The following is a 17954-nucleotide window of genomic DNA, read 5'->3' as shown; positions in this document are numbered from 1 at the left end:
TTCATGTCATGTTACGTCATGCGTGGCCAGTAAGGCTAGACAGTGTCAAGCTCAAAGAATGACGCAACAGAGTAGACAGATGTCACCACATCGTGCGGAATAAAGCCCAGCATGAACATCGTCCGCCGGTTCTGCGCGTGGAGTGCATGGACGAGTGGAACGATGGCACCGACGAGGAAGAGGAAGAAGAGCACAAGCTGCGCCACGAGTGCCACAAGCGGAAGGTGCTCCCACAGCGCGTTGCGCTCGACCGAAGTCACAAAGCTGTGCGTCGACATTCCGAGGCCATCCAGCATCTCGCGATCAAACAAGTTCTCGATGTCAAGCAGTGGCTGCGTGAGCGGCGAGATGACCGACGCCGGCGCTCGCGCCACAGCACGCCCGAGCGCAACATACTCATAAACAAGCACAGACAGCCCTTGTGAAGTCTCCAAGTACAGACGATCGTCGGGCTTGCGGCAGAGGCTAGTGTTGTAACGGAGGCAGGTTCCGGCTGAATTGAGCCAGTGTTGCGAAGGGACCTTGAACGTGTCGTCGGCGTTGAGAGCAAAGTACTGCTGCGTCTCGCGCAGTAGGTCAAGCGCGCTGAGCAGCATTTCGCGTGCTCCCAAGCGGGTCGTTGTCAGCCGTACATGAACCGAGTCTGGCAGGCGCGCTTGTGACATATCTGTCCACGGCAGCAAGTGGTATGGAAGAACGACTGTCGCGAAGAGCTGCAGCTGTGGGTTCTCCTCGATCATGGTCTCGATAGCCAGCCCACGCACGTCCTCATTGAGCGCCATGCGGAGCCCGCCCTTGGCCGTCGCCGAAGCCACATTCGCCATGTACCGCAGCTCCACCAGCGAGACCAGAGAAAACGCGAGGACAACGGCCAGGCCCACCATACCAAACAAGATCAGCCACTGCCGCTTCTCCACCACGTCACGCGCCACCCGCTGCGACGCCTGCTTGATGCGCTCCTCGTCGCGCTGCCCTGTCGTCCTTGCTCCTGATAGTGAAGCTGCCGACGGCTGCGGCGAAAGATACGGTGCTGGCGGACTGACCTCCTCTACGAGCTCCGAGTTGGACGGAAAACGGACCATTGGTCCCTCCTCCGACCCCGAGAGCAGCATGGAGATCGATGCCTCGGAGCATCCGCTCTTCTCACACATCGATTCGCCGTGCACCCCGCTCACGTGCAGCTGCGGCGGGCTCAGGACCCGCGAAGGTGTCCTTCTCCGCGCCGGCGTCTCCTGCACAGAGGTACCTTGTGCCGCCCGTGTCGGCGTCGCCGTCACCAGCCGCATCGGCGTCCCGTGCTCCACCAAGCTTCTGTTTGGTTCCCCATCCTCCTCTTCCTCCTGCTCCTCCAGCAGTGAGTCGGTGAGCACAACAGACTCGTTGCCCGACCCTGACTCGGCAGATTCCCGGCCCGTAAGGACTGGCGATGTCACCGACCGCCGCACGGCAGCGCTCGACTTCTCGAGCCCACTGCCGAGTTCGTCCGACAGCGACTCATCTTCAGACGGCGAAGAGAGCGACGAAGACGAAGAGGATGACATACCTTCCCGTCGCAGCTTCCCGAGCTCAATGACGCCATTGGTGCTCGCTGCGCGACGAATCGACGATTCAGGCCCGTCCGCATCCATCGTCTCGACGGTCGTCCCGAGTTCCTCAATTGACTCGGCAGAGAGGCCGCCGTCGCTTGCCAGCGCGTTGCGCGAGCCACGCGCGAGCTGCGAGACCGTAACCTTGGGAATGGCCAGAAAGACCGCCACCGTGTGCTTCCGCTGGTCGGTCAGCTTGCGGAACGCAGGATACATGACAAAGCACACAACCGCGAGATGCAGCGCGACCAACACGCCCGTCAGCGAGCACACGACCACAATCGACTGCTGCATTGTCGCCGCAACTGCATCTTGCTCAAGGTCAAGTCCCACTTCCAGAATCGTCCGCAGCGTGTGCCGCCCATTGAAAATGGCAAACATGACCATGTCTTCCGGCGCCACAACCGGCGCACCGACCACCCCGCCCCCTACGGTAGTCGTGCCTCCATTCGGCGGCACTGCCCCGCTCATCACCGCCAATAGGCCCTCGAGGTACTCAAGATACCCATTGGCCATGTTGGAGAACAACGCAATGGCCTCCTCCAGATTGTACGACTCGGCACTCGACGTGATGTTGAACGGATTAGGATAATTGGCCAGGAGCTCACCCACACCCACAAAGTGGTACAGGGCCACCTGGCCTTCGCCAGAATGGAGCTTGTCAATCCGGTCTCCTGGGTCGTGCAGGCCGGACGTGTCTGCCAGCTGGTCCTGGTTGGCCCGAAGCGACGACAGTGCGTTGCGCGCGGTCGCCAGCAACCGCGCCGCGTCTTTGGGCGACTGGTGTATGAACTCGGGCGCACCAAGGATGAGTTGGTTAAACTGGATGAGAAAAGGATCGACATCATCCGCCACCGACGATATGTTCCGCGCTCTCATCGAGAGTACATAGTTGTGCACCAACATCCCCTTTTCCAGCAGGTACAGCGACTCGAGCGTCGAGACTGTCCGCGACATCGCCTGCAGTCGAAGTGCCGCCCACTCGGCCCGCGGTGGCTTGAGCTCGGCCTCTGCCACTAGAATGGTTGACGCCACAAAGACTGCCACGCAAAGACAGGCGACAGCAAACGTGAAAAGACACAGCTGCTTCTGTAGCCGCGAAATTGACGCCGATGTCCGCGTTCGCAGCCCACGCAGGGCCGTCGCCACATCCGAGTCCGACTGCGCCATCCGCTTGCGCGCCAAAATTCGCGCTCGCGACGCCCCCACCATCCGCTGGTCTGATGCCGAAACTAGCGACATGGTCTCGGTATCGCCCGCCGCCGCCGCCGCCGTCGTCTTGCTGCCCGGCCGCTGCAGCGAGAGCGACCGCTCCGACGTAAGCGCTGTCGAGAGCTTAGATCGCCGCCGTGAGACCCGCCGCCGGGGTCCGGCAATGACTCCCGACGCTGACCGTCGCATTCCCACAGAGCTGTCACCGGTGCTGGCGCCGAGCTGCGGCACCGAGTCAAACGGCGACGAGAGACCAGACACGCCGTTGCCAGTAATCGCACCAGCGGAAGCAGTCGCGTCGCCCATCAAGCTAGAGCTCGAGTTCCGCCCGGCGCCCCACGAGCCAGGCCCTAGCGATGCCGGCCGCGGTACAGTGCCGATGGTCGGAGTGACTGGCACAGACGCAGCTAGCGTTGTGAGTTCTTCTTCCGACGCTGCTAGCGGGAGGAGCCACAGTGAGTGGGATGACCCGTCGTCGGCTGATCGAGCCGCAGCCAGGAAACAGAGTGATGGATGTGTCGCCCGGAGCGCCAGCGACTGTAGCAGCGCTACGGCCTCGCCCATCCGTGACGCCACCGAGCTCTGAAGAGGCGGCGGTGGAATGAGCGGCAGAGGTGACGAGCCATCTGCCAGCTGCTCCTTTGCCTTGCTCATCAGACCTTGCAACAGTCTGTCCGACTCGATCCAGACGCCAACCGGCTCAAGATGCGAAGCAACGCCACGCACACCGACCTCAGCGCTAATCCGCGCCGCTCGCGAATGGGTCGCATCCACAATGTCCAGAATGGCAGGCCGATCATTAGTCGACTCGGGAAGCCGGAACAGCGACTCAAGACCCTGACCGAGAACCTCGGTTTCGGTCACTCCGAGCAGCGTGGCAATCGATCCCGAGGCGCAGGCCAGGATTCGGCCGTCTGGCGAGAGCACGATTTCGAGCGTGTGCGCCGCGAGTGGCTCGAGACAAATCATGCCCATGGCATCGTTGCCGCTGCCAAACACCACCGAGCACGAGACCACCATGGGCACTCGCTTTTGCGAGCCGAGTGTCACCGTCTCGACCCGGGTGGAGAGATTGCTCCTCGAAGCCGTGCCAAGTGAAGACAACCAGCCAGCCATCGGTGAGAACTGCAGCTCGGCCTCGTCGCCGCTAGCATCAAAAAGATCTAGAACTTCCGAGTTGGTCAGCGAGTTTGAGCTCCGCTCGAGCACCGTGCTGACCGGCCCCACCACTCCGACTACCCGTCCAGACTTGCGGGTGTAGAGCACAACCCGGGTGTCGTGACGCGGGAGCTCGCGAAGAACCATAACAAACGGCGCAGATCCCGAGTTTCCGCCCATCCGCACAATGGTCAACACCACAGGCATCAGTGTTCCTGCTCGGTGGCGGATCGGCACAATCATCGACTTGGCCTCATCGGACGTCTCCGATACAAGCAGTGCCTGCCACGATGCAAACGGCTGCGTGAGGAGCGTGCTGCCAAACGGTTGACCCACAAGCTCACCCTTGCTCGCCAAGCTCGAGTAGCCAAGCAGCTTTCGGGCATGCGTGTTGAGCGAGATAATGCTCCCAGTCTCGCTCAGCGAAATGAGCGCATCGACCGCCCCGTTCACGAGCGTGTAGTCGGCGTCCTGCCCAAGATGCTCCACCCCGGCCCCACCGTCGTCGCGCGTTGCAGCCTCGACCCGCTTGGCCTTGGAGAGGAACCGCGACGCGAGCGCCGGCTTGTTCGACACCTCGTCCAGAAACGTGGCGTACGCCGACAGCAGGCCCGGCGCGGTCGGGTACTTGCGCACCAGTTGCCGGTAGTAGTTGTTGGCCGTCCGCTCAGACTCGTCGATCCGCGCAATGAGCTTGGCAGACTTTTCCAGGAACGCCCGGTCAGATCGCAGCAGCGTGCGCCAGAACGTGCTCACCGCCCGCAGCGCCGAGTTGTGGTGCGACTTGGCCGTTCGCAGCATGTTCTCAAACTGCACGTACGAGACAAGGTCCATCGAGCCGGTCGTCAGCCCGCGCGCGAGCTGCGCCTGCTCCACCTCGCGCATCTTGCGATACCGCGCAAACCGCAGATCAATCCATGCCGGGAGAGCAAGCGACTTGTCAAGATACGCGTGCGCCATCGCAGTGTTGCCCACACTCGCAAGAAACCGCACGTAGCAGAGGACGACAAAGACCGAGTTAGGAAACTGGTCAAAGCCGGCGCGGAAGACGCTGTTGGCGGCGTCAATGTTGCCCGACGCCATGTGCATCCGTGCCACGAGCTCGACGTCAGTTACAAGGATGAACCGAGATCGGTGCCCAGTGCTCCGCCGGGCCGTAGGCGCCACAGCCACAGCCGCGTGTCTCCGCCAAAGTCGGTGAAGCCGAAGATATGAAATGCCACCTCCAGCACATGCAACAATCGGCACAAGAGCCAGCGCAACAACAAACAGCGTGTTGCTCCCGCGGGCGACACCGTCATCGGGAGGACGCCCGTTGATCGACACCGTCGCCAGTGCCATCGATCCGAGCCAGGCCAGCGCGAGGAAGCCACCAGTCCGCGCCAGCTGCAGCTTGAGGTTGTACAGAGCCATGAACAGGACCTGCAGCACAAAGATGGAGATCATAGTGACCACAAGAAGACCGCCGAGCACCCCGGGCGAGCCAGCTCCGGTCGCAAACCCAAACAAAAGCACCGTCTTGACCACATGGGTGGCGCAGTCAACCCGCGCGTGTGGCCGCGCGAGCAAGTGCCCCGATCCGAGCGCGTCCTGAAAGTACACCAGCGACAGAGCCGCCGTCCCCACAAGAAAGACGAGCGCAAGGACACCCGAGACCATGCGGTAGGCTGTGATCTCGACCTCCCAGCACCCGACGTCCGAGTAGTCACGGAGGACGGGCGGCTCGGCCTCGTAGTCGCAAGCGAGCGGCGTGAGGAGGACGCTCATGATCGGAATGTACAGGACGGTGACCGCAAAGCCGACGGCGTACCGCAGCAGTCGCAACGGCCAGACCTTGGACCGTGAGTGGTCGCGGAGGGCAAGGCCGACATAAGCAGCGTCAACGCTGGCGCCAAGGAGCACGGCATACACAACAAGATTGACAACACGGAAGACGTGGAACGAGGAGAAAACCACTCGCAGCGAGAGGACCGAGAGCACAGGTTGGAGCGATGAGTCGGCCCATGGGCCCCACTCAAAGATGGGCGCAAAGGCAAAGGCGGCGAGCTGGCCAAACTCGATGAGCAGCACAAGGATGGAGACAATGCGGAGTGATGAGGTGCGCGAGACGATGGCAAAGAGTGCGCCAAAAGCAAAGGTCTCGATGGTTTGAAGCAGTCGCTCTGTCGCTGTACGCGTCGACAGGCCGAGAAAGTCGTCGTCACTGTCGCCGAGTTCGGAAAGCAACGAGTTGTCCAAGGACGAGTCCGAGAGCGACCCTGTAGACGTCCGAGAGCCACCGTAGTTACGTCCCAACATGCTCATGGTCCCGTTTACACACTAACACCCGGACACGGGTGGTGCGAGGCAAGTGTGGTGTCCCACCCGTGCAAACCTGCCTTTCCTGGGGAAGCCGGCCGTTGGTTCGGCGCGCCTGCGGCGGATGGCTCACGTGCCAATAAAGATTCACATCCGCGCGCAGACAAGGTGAGCCAACTTGACTTGCGGCTCCCATAGTTTTTGGCTGCAGTGTCGCAGTTTTTTTCAATGCCCTTTTGGTTCGGAATGGACAAATTTTGTCTATCGTGCCAGCCGCGCTCGCGACGCTCCACGGACGTCGCAACGTCCATGAATTGTTGAAAAGAGTAGTACAATGTGTTGATGGCTGCCACAACAGAAGACAGTAGGTGGTGCAGAGATGGACGCCGCACGCGGCACAAAAGGTCCGCGGCCGCGATCGCTTACCATGAAGCTACCGGCAGGCGAGGCAGTCGCGTCGCAGAGCGGCTCGCAGGGACAGGTGGTGATGACGAGCAGCCGCTGGAGAGGGACGCTTCCGCTTGTGCGACGGCGTCGGCGCTGGCGGCCAGGGCGTCGATAATGTCGTAGAGAAAAGCCATACGAGTCATGGCGGGGCGTGGGCTCGTGTCAGCGTAGAACGTGTACGCGTTGATGCGCGCGACATCCAGCATCCAGTACAAGATGGCGTGCCACCACTGGCGCGGCCACGCCGACCGGCAAGCTCGTCCTTCGCAAGACGTCCTCACGCTCTCCCGCCCGCCCGCTGTGGTCAACTCTGTCATGCTCTCCTTCCCGGTCGTCGGGGTCGTCACCGCGGCGGCAACTCGGGCATCCTTCAGGCGGCCGTCTACATGTCGGCCGCCATCACGTGCGGGTGCACCTCCCACCTCAAGCTGCAGGCCAAGCAGGCGTCGCGCAGCGTCGGTCGGTGATCTGGAAGTCAAGCATCATCGAGACGTTCACTTTGAGACGCGCGACAAGGCGTCCGAACGACCGTACCGTTAAGGGTTATGAACTGGTGTGGTCTGCCAAACGCGCGCGCGTGGGCGATACGATACACACCACCAAGAATCGGCGCTACACATCGAGCTCAAAGTACTCGGCAACCGAGTGGACGGTTGTCACAACGGCATGCGGAATGAGACCGAGCATGAAAAAGGTTTGCCGGTTGTTGGCACGGAGCATGCGGATCATTGGAACGATGGCAAAGGCGAAGAAGAGGACCAGGACGAGGAGCTGGAAGAGAAAGGCATAAAGCGGGAGATCCTTCCATGACGCATTGCGGTCGATGGAGGTAACTGTGCCACGCAGCGAAAGCAGCAGGCCGTCGAGCATCTCCGCGTTGTACAGCGCCTCGAGGTCGACAACCGGCGAGAACTTGGGAGATAGCGTCTCGGACCGCGCCCGCATCACAGCCTCGCCCCGCGCCACGTACTCGAGCACAAGACTGTCGAGCCCGCGAGAGGTGACGGTGTGGAGCGGATCGCTTTCGCTCCGACAAAGGCTGCGGTTAACACGGAGGCACGTCCCGACCTTTTCGAGGGTGTCGTCGACTGGCACCGCAAACGTGTTCCTGCTGTTGAGCGCAAAGTACCGCTGTGCCTCTAGCATGCGATCGAGCGCGATCTGTAGCAGCGAGCGCGTGGTTGGCACCTTGCTCGGAAGCGTGATGTGGACCGATGCTGGGCGCGTTTGGGAGACGAGCTCTCGCCAGGGTACACGATCAAACGGCAATAGGACGTGCGCAAACTCGCCGAGCACCACAGAGTCCTCAAGCATGAGCTCGATGGAGAGCCCACGAATGTCCTCGTTAATAGCGAGACGAAGGCCCGAGATGGCGGCCGTCGATGCCACGTTGGCCATGTACTGCAGCTCGAGGAGCGAAACCAGCGAGGCGCCCAGGACCACAACCAGGACAACCATGACCACCAGCACCGCGCACTGCCTCTTCTCCACAGTGTCCCGAGCCACACCTTTCAGCGCCACATGGCTTGGCCCATGGCTGTTGGCGCTTGCAAAGTTGTCGGTGCGACGATGAGACTCGGACTCGGCCATCGAGCGGTTCAACACATTGCGCAACTCCATCGAACGCTGGCGTTCTACAACCAGCGACGCGTCACTTCGAAACGCCACCGCACGTGCAGTGCTACCATCTTCATCCCGCACGCTGTGCTCGCTTCCGTGCGACTCGGTCTCAACCTGTTCAGAGGCCGTCCCATCGGCTGCACTCGACGTTCCCAAGTCGTCCGCTAGGATGGCTGCTGCTGCACAGGGACTGGGCGATGCGGGTTGAAGTGAGGATGATGACGACGACGACGACGACGATGACGACAACGACCCCTCAATGACGGACGACGACGCGTCCACGAGCGATTGTCGACGGCAGACACTCTCGTCAGCCACAAGCGACGAGAGGCCGAGCGATGAGGAGGCCTCAACAATCGAATAACGTGTACCGCCCGTGCTCCTGGACCGCCGAGGCGTGTGGAAGGCAAAGACAGTTTCGCCGCATCCCTTGGCATCCTGGGCCCCGTTGTCGCCGCTTTGACCTTCGATGGTGGCCGCTCCCGGCGTTCCGGATCGCCTGCCGCCCTTTCGCCCGGTCTTGCTCATCCGCACCAAGTCCGAGACTGACACTTTGGGAATGGCCAAGAAGACGGCCATGGTCTCGCGGCGGCGACGCCCCAGCCGGCGAAACTCGGGCACGACCACGGTGCAAACAACAACAAGGTGGAGGACGATAAGAATACCTGTCAGCGAGCACACAACAATGAGCGACTGCTCCATCGTGGCAGCCACCACCCGATGCTCCAGCTCGAGAGCATACTCCAATCCGGCCCGCAGGGTGTGCCGTCCGTTGAACAGTACAAAGAACGCCATGTCGGCCAACACCAACGCCTCGGCGGACTCGGCATGAGTGGCATTTCCTGCCGCGGAGCCTTCGCCATGGCTGTCGTCAGCACCAGCAAGGCTAGCGTCAGAACGCACCACGCCGCGGACTGCCTCATCGCCGAGGTGCGATTCGTGGCCAATCCGCTCGTTAACGCCATTGACAAAATCCTGCGCCATGGACGTGTACACCATGATAGCCCGGTCGAGGTTGTACGCGGCAGTGGTAACCGAGAGCTCGCGGGATGGTACCGCCGGATACGCCGCGAACACCTCTCCGATGCCGTCGAAAAAGTACAGCTCGACCTGCGGCGCCCCAGCGTGAAGCTTGTCGAGTGCACTATCGGGGTCATAGAGCCCGTCCGTGTTCGCCAACAGAGCGTGGTGCTCGTGCATGTGCTCAATGGCACGGAACACATCGCGCTCAAGATCGTCCAGTGCACCACGCGCCTCGTCCACGAACCGTGGATCGTGCAGCAAGAGCTCATTGACTTCCACCAGATGATCCAGCTCGTCATTCCAGGGCGTTGAAGCGTTTGAACTCGCGCTCTCTTTCGCAGCATCCTTAACCGCCAAGCAGCGATCCAGAATGTAAAGAGACTGGACAGCAGAGACAGTTCGCGACATCTCTTGCAACCGCATGGAGGCCCATTCGGCCCGCGGCGGCTCCAGCTCGGCCTCGTGCAGCAGAATGGTCGACGCCACAAACACGGCGAGGCAGAGGCAGGCAATGACAAACGTGGATGCACAGAGCCGCCACTTGAGCCGATTCACAGCACTTGCAGCCTTGGTCTTCATGGCGCGTACCGCGGCACCAACGTCCGAGTCAAGCTCGGCCAGCCGGCGCTTGGCGGAGAGGCGCGCTCGCGCAGACATGACCATTCCATGCTCTGAGTCCGAGACCAGCGACATTGTTTCGCCAGTTGTAGAGCCAGTCGATCGCCCAAGCTTGGGGACCGAGGCGGTCACAGTCGGCGGCGCGCCAGAGGTTGTCGAGTGCCCATCGGTCCGCACGCCCGTGAGTGAGCTGCGGTGGTCGCGATTGGCGGAACTAGCCCGGTCTATGCCGGGAAGGCTATCAAACGGTGACAGCAGGCCCGCGATCGAGGAACGTTGCGGACTGCGTGGCGGCCGCGGCGAGAGCCCACCCCTAGCACTTGAGCCACCCGATCGTGGCAAGCGGCCGAACTCGCGGCTGGAGCTCGACTCGTGTGCAAGGCCAAGCGGAAGGAGAATCATACGCATAGCGCCAGTTGCGGTATTCCGCGCCACAGCCGCCGCGGCGAGTGCTAGACCAGAATCTGGATGGGGTACAGTCGCAAGAAGTGCCACTGTGTTGCCGTCGTCGAGACCCGGGAGGTGCGGAAACAGCGGGAGAGCGCCCGTCTCTCGGTCAAACTCGCCGACGGCCGCGGAGCGAAGCATCCGCCATTGCTCCCAGGTATCGACCCAGACTTCGGCTGGCTTGAACTGCTTGCCCGCACCAGGCCGTTCCATTTCGGCTATGACGTGTGCTGCGCGCTCGTGGGTGGCCTCGGTAATAACATTCGGCAGATTGTTGGCGACAACGTTGTCGTCTGGCACGACGAACACAGAGTTAAGCGTCTGCCCGAGCATCTCAGTCTCACTCCTGCCAAACAGCGCCTGTGCCGCCGATGATGGGCAGGCTAGGATCCGCCCCTCGGCCGAAATCGCAAACTCGAGAGTATGCGTAGCCAGTGACTCCAACACAATCATGCCCATTGCTCCAGGGCCGGTGCCAAACGCGTGGACACCCGAGCCAATGACCACGGCTTCTTTGCCGGAGCGCAGGCCAATCGGAACGGACGCGGAGCCAGAGGCACCACCGCGCCCCTGTCGAGGGTGGAAAGCCAGGCTTGCAGGCCACTAGAGTCGCTGGTCGAGGCGGTCAGCTCACGGTATGAGCCGAACGAACCATTCGACACGTTGGGCCGCATTTGTGACGACCCGGCCGATGGTGAGGACAGCACTTGGGATAGCGGAGCGCCCAGCAGATCCTCAGGGTCGAGACCAAGCATGCGCTCGACTGATCCCGCCAGTGCGGCCACGGCACCATTCTTGGTGCAGTACAGCGCAACACGATGCGAGCGAGTCTGAACTGGTCGGAGGATGACCATAAAGTGTGCCACGTCGGCACGCGGCACGCGTGCGAGAATCATGTTGACCGCGAGCTCGCTTTTGTCCTTGCACCTCACAGTGACCAGTAGCGGACGCGGCGATGTCGATGCGTCCGCAAGCATGTCATGGAACCACTCGGAGAACGATGGGGCAAGGAGCGCAAGGCCAAACGGCTTGTGGAGCAACTCATCACGTGACAACGCGTGCGTAAAGCCGAGCAGCTTGCGGGCATGCGTGTTGAGTGACGCAATACAGCCATCCTCGGTGAGTGTGACCAGAGCATCGACAGCACCGTTAACAGTTGCCAACGCTGCCTCAGCATCAGCGCCCTCGCCGTGCTCGGTGCTGTCGCGGAGCGCAGCCTCGACTCGCTTGGCCTTGGAGAGGAACCGCGACGCGAGCGCCGGCTTGTTCGACACCTCGTCCAGAAACGTGGCGTACGCCGACAGCAGGCCCGGCGCGGTCGGGTACTTGCGCACCAGTTGCCGGTAGTAGTTGTTGGCCGTCCGCTCAGACTCGTCGATCCGCGCAATGAGCTTGGCAGACTTTTCCAGGAACGCCCGGTCAGATCGCAGCAGCGTGCGCCAGAACGTGCTCACCGCCCGTAGCGCCGAGTTGTGGTGCGACTTGGCTGTCCGCAGCATGCTCTCAAACTGCACGTACGAGACAAGGTCCATCGAGCCGGTCGTCAGCCCGCGCGCGAGCTGCGCCTGCTCCACTTCGCGCATCTTGCGATACCGCGCAAACCGCAGATCGATCCATGCCGGGAGAGCATGCGACTTGTCAAGATACGCGTGCGCCATCGCAGTGTTGCCCACACTCGCAAGAAACCGCACGTAGCAGAGGACGACAAAGACCGAGTTGGGAAACTGGTCAAAGCCGGCGCGGAAGACGCTGTTGGCGGCGTCAATGTTGCCCGACGCCATGTGCATCCGTGCCACGAGCTCGACGTCAGTTACAAGGATGAACCGAGAGCTACTGAGATCGACGCTACTGCTCACAGAACCAACGGTGGCAACGGTATGCCGACGCCAGAGCTTGCTCAGCCGCAACCAGGCCAGAACAGCACCAAAGACGCCCACCGCCGGTGCGATGAGAAGAGCCGAGACAAAAACCCCGTTACTGCCACGGGAGACGCCATCGTCGGAGGGATGCCCGTTGACCGACACCGTCGCCAGTGCCATCGATCCGAGCCAGGCCAGCGCGAGGAAGCCACCAGTCCGCGCCAGCTGGAGCTTGAGGTTGTACAGAGCCATGAACAGGACCTGCAGCACAAAGATGGAGATCATAGTGACCACAAGAAGACCGCCGAGCACCCCGGGCGAGCCAGCTCCGGTCGCAAACCCAAACAAAAGCACCGTCTTGACCACATGGGTGGCGCAGTCGACCCGCGCGTGTGGCCGCGCGAGCAAGTGCCCCGATCCGAGCGCGTCCTGAAAGTACACCAGCGACAGAGCCGCCGTCCCCATAAGAAAGACGAGCGCAAGGACACTTGAGACCATGCGGTAGGCTGTGATCTCGACCTCCCAGCACCCGACGTCCGAGTAGTCACGGAGGACGGGCGGCTCGGCCTCGTAGTCGCAAGCGAGCGGCGTGAGGAGGACGCTCATGATCGGAATGTACAGGACGGTGACCGCAAAGCCGACGGCGTACCGCAGCAGTCGCAACGGCCAGATCTTGGACCGTGAGTGGTCGCGGAGGGCAAGGCCGACATAAGCAGCGTCACAGGCTGCTGCGATGAGCGCTGCGTACACAGCAAAGTTGATGAGCCGGAAGATGTGGAACGAGGAGAAAACCACTCGCAGCGAGAGGACCGAGAGCACAGGTTGGAGCGATGAGTCGGCCCATGGGCCCCACTCAAAGATGGGCGCAAAGGCAAAGGCGGCGAGCTGGCCAAACTCGATGAGCAGCACAAGGATGGAGACAATGCGGAGTGATGAGGTGCGCGAGACGATGGCAAAGAGAGCATTAAAAGCGAACGTCTCGACAGCGGCCAGAATGGTCTCAATCCGTGTCTGCGTCGTCTCGCCAAGCAGCGCTTCATCGATGGCATCCAGCTCGGAGAGCAGTGAATTGTCGGTGTCCGACAACGAGCCCGAGGACGTTGTTCGGTTCGTGGACGACGCCGCTACCGAGTACATTCTCACACAGCAACGATTGGAATGCGGTGCTTAGCCAGGCGGGAGGGCGTAGACGAGGACAAGCTACGACGGAGAGCAAGGTATTCCCCCACAGCCGAGTCTTGATGGGTTGGGAAGGTCTTGGGCGGCGGGGGGAGGGGGGGAGGGGGGGCGAGGAGTGTGGCTGCGGCAGTTGAGCGCGAGGGTCGGCAGTTAAGGCTGGGGCGGAGTTGGCAACACGCGTACTTGGGTTGGTTGCAACCGCAGGCGTGCGGCAAGCGGAGAAGAGAAGCAAAGCAAGTCATGCGTCAGACAGAGCATCGCCATGGAACTGGTATGGCGGTGGTGTGGCAGACAAGAAGAGGGGGGGGGGCAGGGGGAAGGGAGGGAGGGAGGGAGGGAGGGAGGGAGGGAGCATCACAAGTACAGCGATATGTGTGACATGGCCTGCACGCATGACTCGGTGGTTTTGCCGGAAGGCCGTCCAAATTTTCACTTGCTGAGCCAACCGGATTCGGGCCATTCCGCCGCACTCTCCGCGTCTCAACCAACAATATTGGTGACGGATGGTGAGAGCCTGACAGCGGCGGTCACGTGCTTGCTGGCGGGCGGGGGCGAGTGGTGGCAAAGGTGACAGCCGAGCCGCCCCCGCACGGCCACGACCAGGACTAGGTATGGTTGTGTGAGACACACGTCTTCACCATGATGAAGGATCTGGCTACGGTGGCTTTGCTTGCTGCAGTGGCTCTGCTTGTGGCGCAGCCTGCTGTGGGTGCCAAGAGCCTCGACCTGGATGTGGTCGGTGTGCACAAGTGTAGGTGGCGGAGACGGCGTGATGGGAGCAGGTTGGAGCGGGTTGATGGGGAAGGGCAAGAGTGTGTCTCACTCAAAGATGTGTGGTGTGTGGTGTGTGTGGACAGATACTGAGCTGCTGACCGGCAACACGGAGGCACTGGTGACGGTCTGCCCGGTACCTGTGGAGATCATGCGGCACACGGTCGAGTGCGACGTGGAATCGTTTGTCAAGGTCGGGCTGGAGTACGCCAACGAGGTGGGGCCAGGCAACCGGTCTGCACTCGGTTACGAGGTGCTGGACATTGTCAACGATTTCCTGGACTCTGCCAAGGGCACGACGCCGGTCAACGACGTGTGGGGCTACTACTCGCAGGAGACCGGGATGACGCTGGCGGTGGTGGGCGCCGGCAACGGAGTCTCGATTCTCGACACGACGGTGCCGCAGGCGCCGGTCTCGGCGGCGTTCTTCAAGGGCTACTTTTCCATCTGGCGCGACCACAAGGCGTACTCGAACTACATTTACTCGGTCCACGACTCGATGTACGGGCAGGCGTTCATCGACTCGCTGACCAACGTGGACCCGACGTATCTCGAGCCGTACAAGACCGGTGACGGACTCTCTGTCATCGACGTCTCGTTCCCGCGGACGCCCAAAGAGGTGAAGCGCGACAACAGCGACTTTGAGTTTGCGCACAACATCTTTATCGAGACGGACCGGCCGTACGCGTACGTGTGCGGCGGCGACGTGACTAAGGGCATGGCGTCTGCCGGTGGCATCCGGGTCTATGACCTGTCTGACCCAGAGAACCCGGTGTCGATTGCCACCTGGGGCGACTTTTACGTCCACGACCTGGTGGTGCAGTACCGTGAGGACGCCGGGTACGTCCTCTACGCGTGCGGCATCAACGAGACGCCGCCGAACCCTTCGCTCTTCCTTCTCGGCGTCAACGACCCTGCCGGCGCTGGCGTGGAGACCATTTCGATCTGGCCGACGACGTACAAGCTGACTCACAACGCGTGGCCGACGCTCAACAACGAGTACCTGTATGTGACCCACGAGGACATCGGCTCGCCGGTGACCATCTTTGACATCCGCGACGTGCACGCGGTTAAGGAGGTCAATGAGATCTACATCGTCAAGGACAACGACGGCGTCTCAGCGCACAACGCATTTGTCAAGGGCGAGGATGAACTGTGGATTTCTTACTACACTGAGGGCGTTGTGGTGTACGACATTTCCGACCCAGTCCACCCGGTTGTTGCCGGCCAGTACGACACCTCGCACCTCAAGGTAGGCTTTGGTGGCGCTTGGGGCGTGTGGCCCGGCTACGGCGATCCCAACCCGTACATCTATGTCTCGGACATGCAGCACGGCCTGTTTGTCATCGAGCCCAAGGACGTGACCCCGGCTGCGCCTTCGCCAATCCCGGCGCCGGCCAAGACCTCGCTGGCCGGGCCGTACGCGGTCTCGTTCATTTCGCTCTTTATCGGTTTTGCTGCTGCCGCCGGCCTCGCCTTTATTGTGATCAAGGCCCGGTCGTCGGGCGGGGCAGGGGCGTATGTGGCGGTGTAATGGCAGGTTTAAAGGGAGCATGTGTGCGCTAGGCTTGCGGCGGTGTCCATGATGTGGTGCGGTCACGGTGGTTGACGTAGAAGAGGCGCGAGCTCGACGGATCACGCCGCGCCTCCCATCCAGGTGGGAGTGCGGCAGCGGCGGCATCGAGGCCCGGATCAGCCGACGGCATGCCCGACGCCGGCGCCGGTGACGAGGCGAACGGCGGCGCTGATGAGGCGGCGGGTGTCGACGGTGCAGTCGCTGCGGTGACTGGCGGGAACGACGCGCTCGGGACGGACGGGTGGGCTCCAGGGTTGAGCGGCGGGAGGCTGACGCCGAGCTTGGCGGCGGCAGCGGCGGCGTCGACACGGCCAACCCAGAGCAGGAGGTCGTCGATGTACCGCTGACCGTCGTCCATGTCGGCAAAGAGCTGATAGTTGCGGACGAGCTCCTGCACGATCTGGCGCTTGGCTGGCTCGACAAAGTCAAAGTCACCAGCACTGGCCCAGGCGTTGCAGTTGGCCTGCAGCGCCTCGACGTTGCCGCGGAGCTCGGCCATGCGGGCTTCGCGCATGTGCTCGGCAAAGCGAGCCTCCTCGCGCTCGAGCAAGGCCCAGCCGTCCGAGACAGCCTGGACATGCGAGAGGACGTCAGACGAGCTGGGCGGCGCGTCGGCGACGAGTCGGCCCATGGCCTCGAGCTGGGAGCGGAGGCGGGTGGCGGCGGCTGTAAAGGCCGGCTCGTCGAGCGCGGTGGCGGCGGAGGCGAGGGCGGCGGAGGTGGTGTCGACAGCGGCGGCGGCGTCGAGAACCTTTGCGGCGAGGACGACAGTCTCGAGCTGGGCGTCCAGCTCGACTAGCATAGCCTCTGTGGCCTCGTAGAACTGCGTCACCTGCGGGGGCGGCTGACCGGAGCCGAGCTCATCGCGGAGCTGCTGGAGGGTGTCGACGGCATGGGTGCGAGCGCGGGCGGCGTCGGCCTCGTCAGCGCGGTTGACGGCGGCGCGGAGGGCGGCGAGGTCGTCGCCGATGATGCGGGAGTAGCGGGTGAGCTTCTTGACGTTGGCAAGAGCACTGAGCAGCTCGTCGACCCGCGAGGAGTGCGCCGCGAGGAGGTCACGGCCCTCCATCGACTGGGAGAGTGAGTCGCGTGACGAGTCGATGAGGGCGCGGGCCGCGGCTGCGCGGGCATCGGCGTCCTCGACCGCCTGCGAGGCGACGGCGGCTTCAAGCTCGCCGACCAGCTGCTGGAGCGTGTTGGAGACGCGGGTGAACTCGGCTTGGTAGCCGACTTCCTGCAGGCGGACCTGGAGCTCGCCGATCTGAGCGCGGATGTCGGCGGCGTATGCGGCCTGGCCTCCGTCGCGCCGCTCAAGCGGCTCCAACTCCTGCTCGATACGGTTGACAAAGAGGGCCGCGCCAGTCGAGTCGCCACGCTCAACGGCCTCGCGCAGGTTGCCGAGCGCAGACGCAATGAGGGCGCGGGCTTCCTCATTGGCGGCAGCATCGGCTGCCGGCGGATGCGCTGTGGCGGCGCCGGTGGCAGCGCCGGTGTAGGTACTACCCGCGTACGCCGGCAGGTTCTGTGGCTGTGGCCTCGACTGGGTGGCAGCGTAGGCTTCTGGTGGCATGGACCAGTGGGTGGCTTGGCTCTTGTGGTCGACGTAGTACGGCTGGCCGGAGCTCGGATCGTGGCGCTCCTCCCAGCCGGGCGGAAGGGCGGCGGCGAGCGGAAGCTCCCACACCGACTCGAGCGAGACAAGGTTGAAGAAGTAGTACCGGGCGTAGGTGGCGTCCCAGCGGGCTTCCCAGCCTGGCGGAACGTCCGGCGGCGAGGGTCGTCCATCGGGGCGCATTGACGCCGAGCCAGTTGAGGCGGAGGAAGCCACCGTGGCAGCGCCAGGGAGCTCCCAGTGTGTGGTACGGGTGTTGTGGTCGACGTAGTACGTCGAGTTGGTCTCGGGATTGAACCGGGCCTCCCAGCCGTCTGGAAGGGTGGCCATGTGTCTGGAAGGAGCAGGGGGGGGGGGGGGGAAGGGGGCTGGTGGGCGACAGGTGGCGGTGGTGGAAGCATTGGTCTGGGTTGGAGTTTGGGGTTGGGGTGTGGTGCAAATCGCATGTGCGAGTGTGGGGAAGGGAGGGTGTTGAGGGTTGGGGGGGGGTGGGGGGGGAGGGGGGGGGGGGGCGTGGGTCGGGAGGGTTGGGTTGGGCGGTTGGTCGA

The 17954-nt window shown here is 62.7% G+C and overlaps 5 protein-coding genes across 5 annotated transcripts; 1 reads left to right on the top strand and 4 right to left on the bottom strand.

Annotated features, from left to right (window-relative positions):
- Positions 1-35: 35 nt before the first annotated feature.
- Positions 36-6260, bottom strand: AMSG_02143 (uncharacterized protein; the record flags this gene model as incomplete). The annotated part of the gene is made up of 1 exon (XM_013905713.1): positions 36-6260. One exon carries the CDS (start codon positions 6258-6260, stop codon positions 36-38), a length of 6225 nt encoding a protein of 2074 aa, XP_013761167.1.
- Positions 6261-7313: 1053 nt separating this feature from the next.
- AMSG_11688 (uncharacterized protein) lies at positions 7314-8159 on the bottom strand (the record flags this gene model as incomplete). The annotated part of the gene is made up of 1 exon (XM_013905773.1): positions 7314-8159. One exon carries the CDS (start codon positions 8157-8159, stop codon positions 7314-7316), a length of 846 nt encoding a protein of 281 aa, XP_013761227.1.
- A 511-nt stretch (positions 8160-8670) lies between these two features.
- Positions 8671-13504, bottom strand: AMSG_11687 (uncharacterized protein; the record flags this gene model as incomplete). Its single annotated transcript, XM_013905772.1, has 5 exons — positions 10954-13504; positions 10478-10921; positions 10333-10426; positions 8736-10152; positions 8671-8703 (listed from the first exon to the last, which is right to left on the bottom strand). Exons 1-5 carry the CDS (start codon positions 13403-13405, stop codon positions 8671-8673), a joined length of 4440 nt encoding a protein of 1479 aa, XP_013761226.1. The 5' UTR covers positions 13406-13504.
- A 574-nt stretch (positions 13505-14078) lies between these two features.
- Positions 14079-15783, top strand: AMSG_02141 (Na-Ca exchanger/integrin-beta4). The gene is made up of 2 exons (XM_013905712.1): positions 14079-14198; positions 14305-15783. The coding sequence occupies exons 1-2, from the start codon at positions 14087-14089 to the stop codon at positions 15750-15752; spliced, it is 1560 nt and encodes a 519-aa protein (XP_013761166.1). The 5' UTR covers positions 14079-14086; the 3' UTR covers positions 15753-15783.
- AMSG_02140 (uncharacterized protein) lies at positions 15781-17747 on the bottom strand (the record flags this gene model as incomplete). Its single annotated transcript, XM_013905711.1, has 1 exon — positions 15781-17747. The coding sequence occupies exon 1, from the start codon at positions 17734-17736 to the stop codon at positions 15781-15783; it is 1956 nt and encodes a 651-aa protein (XP_013761165.1). The 5' UTR covers positions 17737-17747.
- Between the last annotated feature and the right edge of the window lie 207 nt (positions 17748-17954).

Source organism: Thecamonas trahens (assembly GCF_000142905.1).
Source record: "Thecamonas trahens ATCC 50062 unplaced genomic scaffold supercont1.8, whole genome shotgun sequence".
Lineage (NCBI taxonomy): Eukaryota > Apusomonadida > Apusomonadidae > Thecamonas > Thecamonas trahens.
The sequence above is the reverse complement of the archived record's forward strand: the minus strand, read 5'-3'. Positions and strand labels throughout refer to the sequence as shown.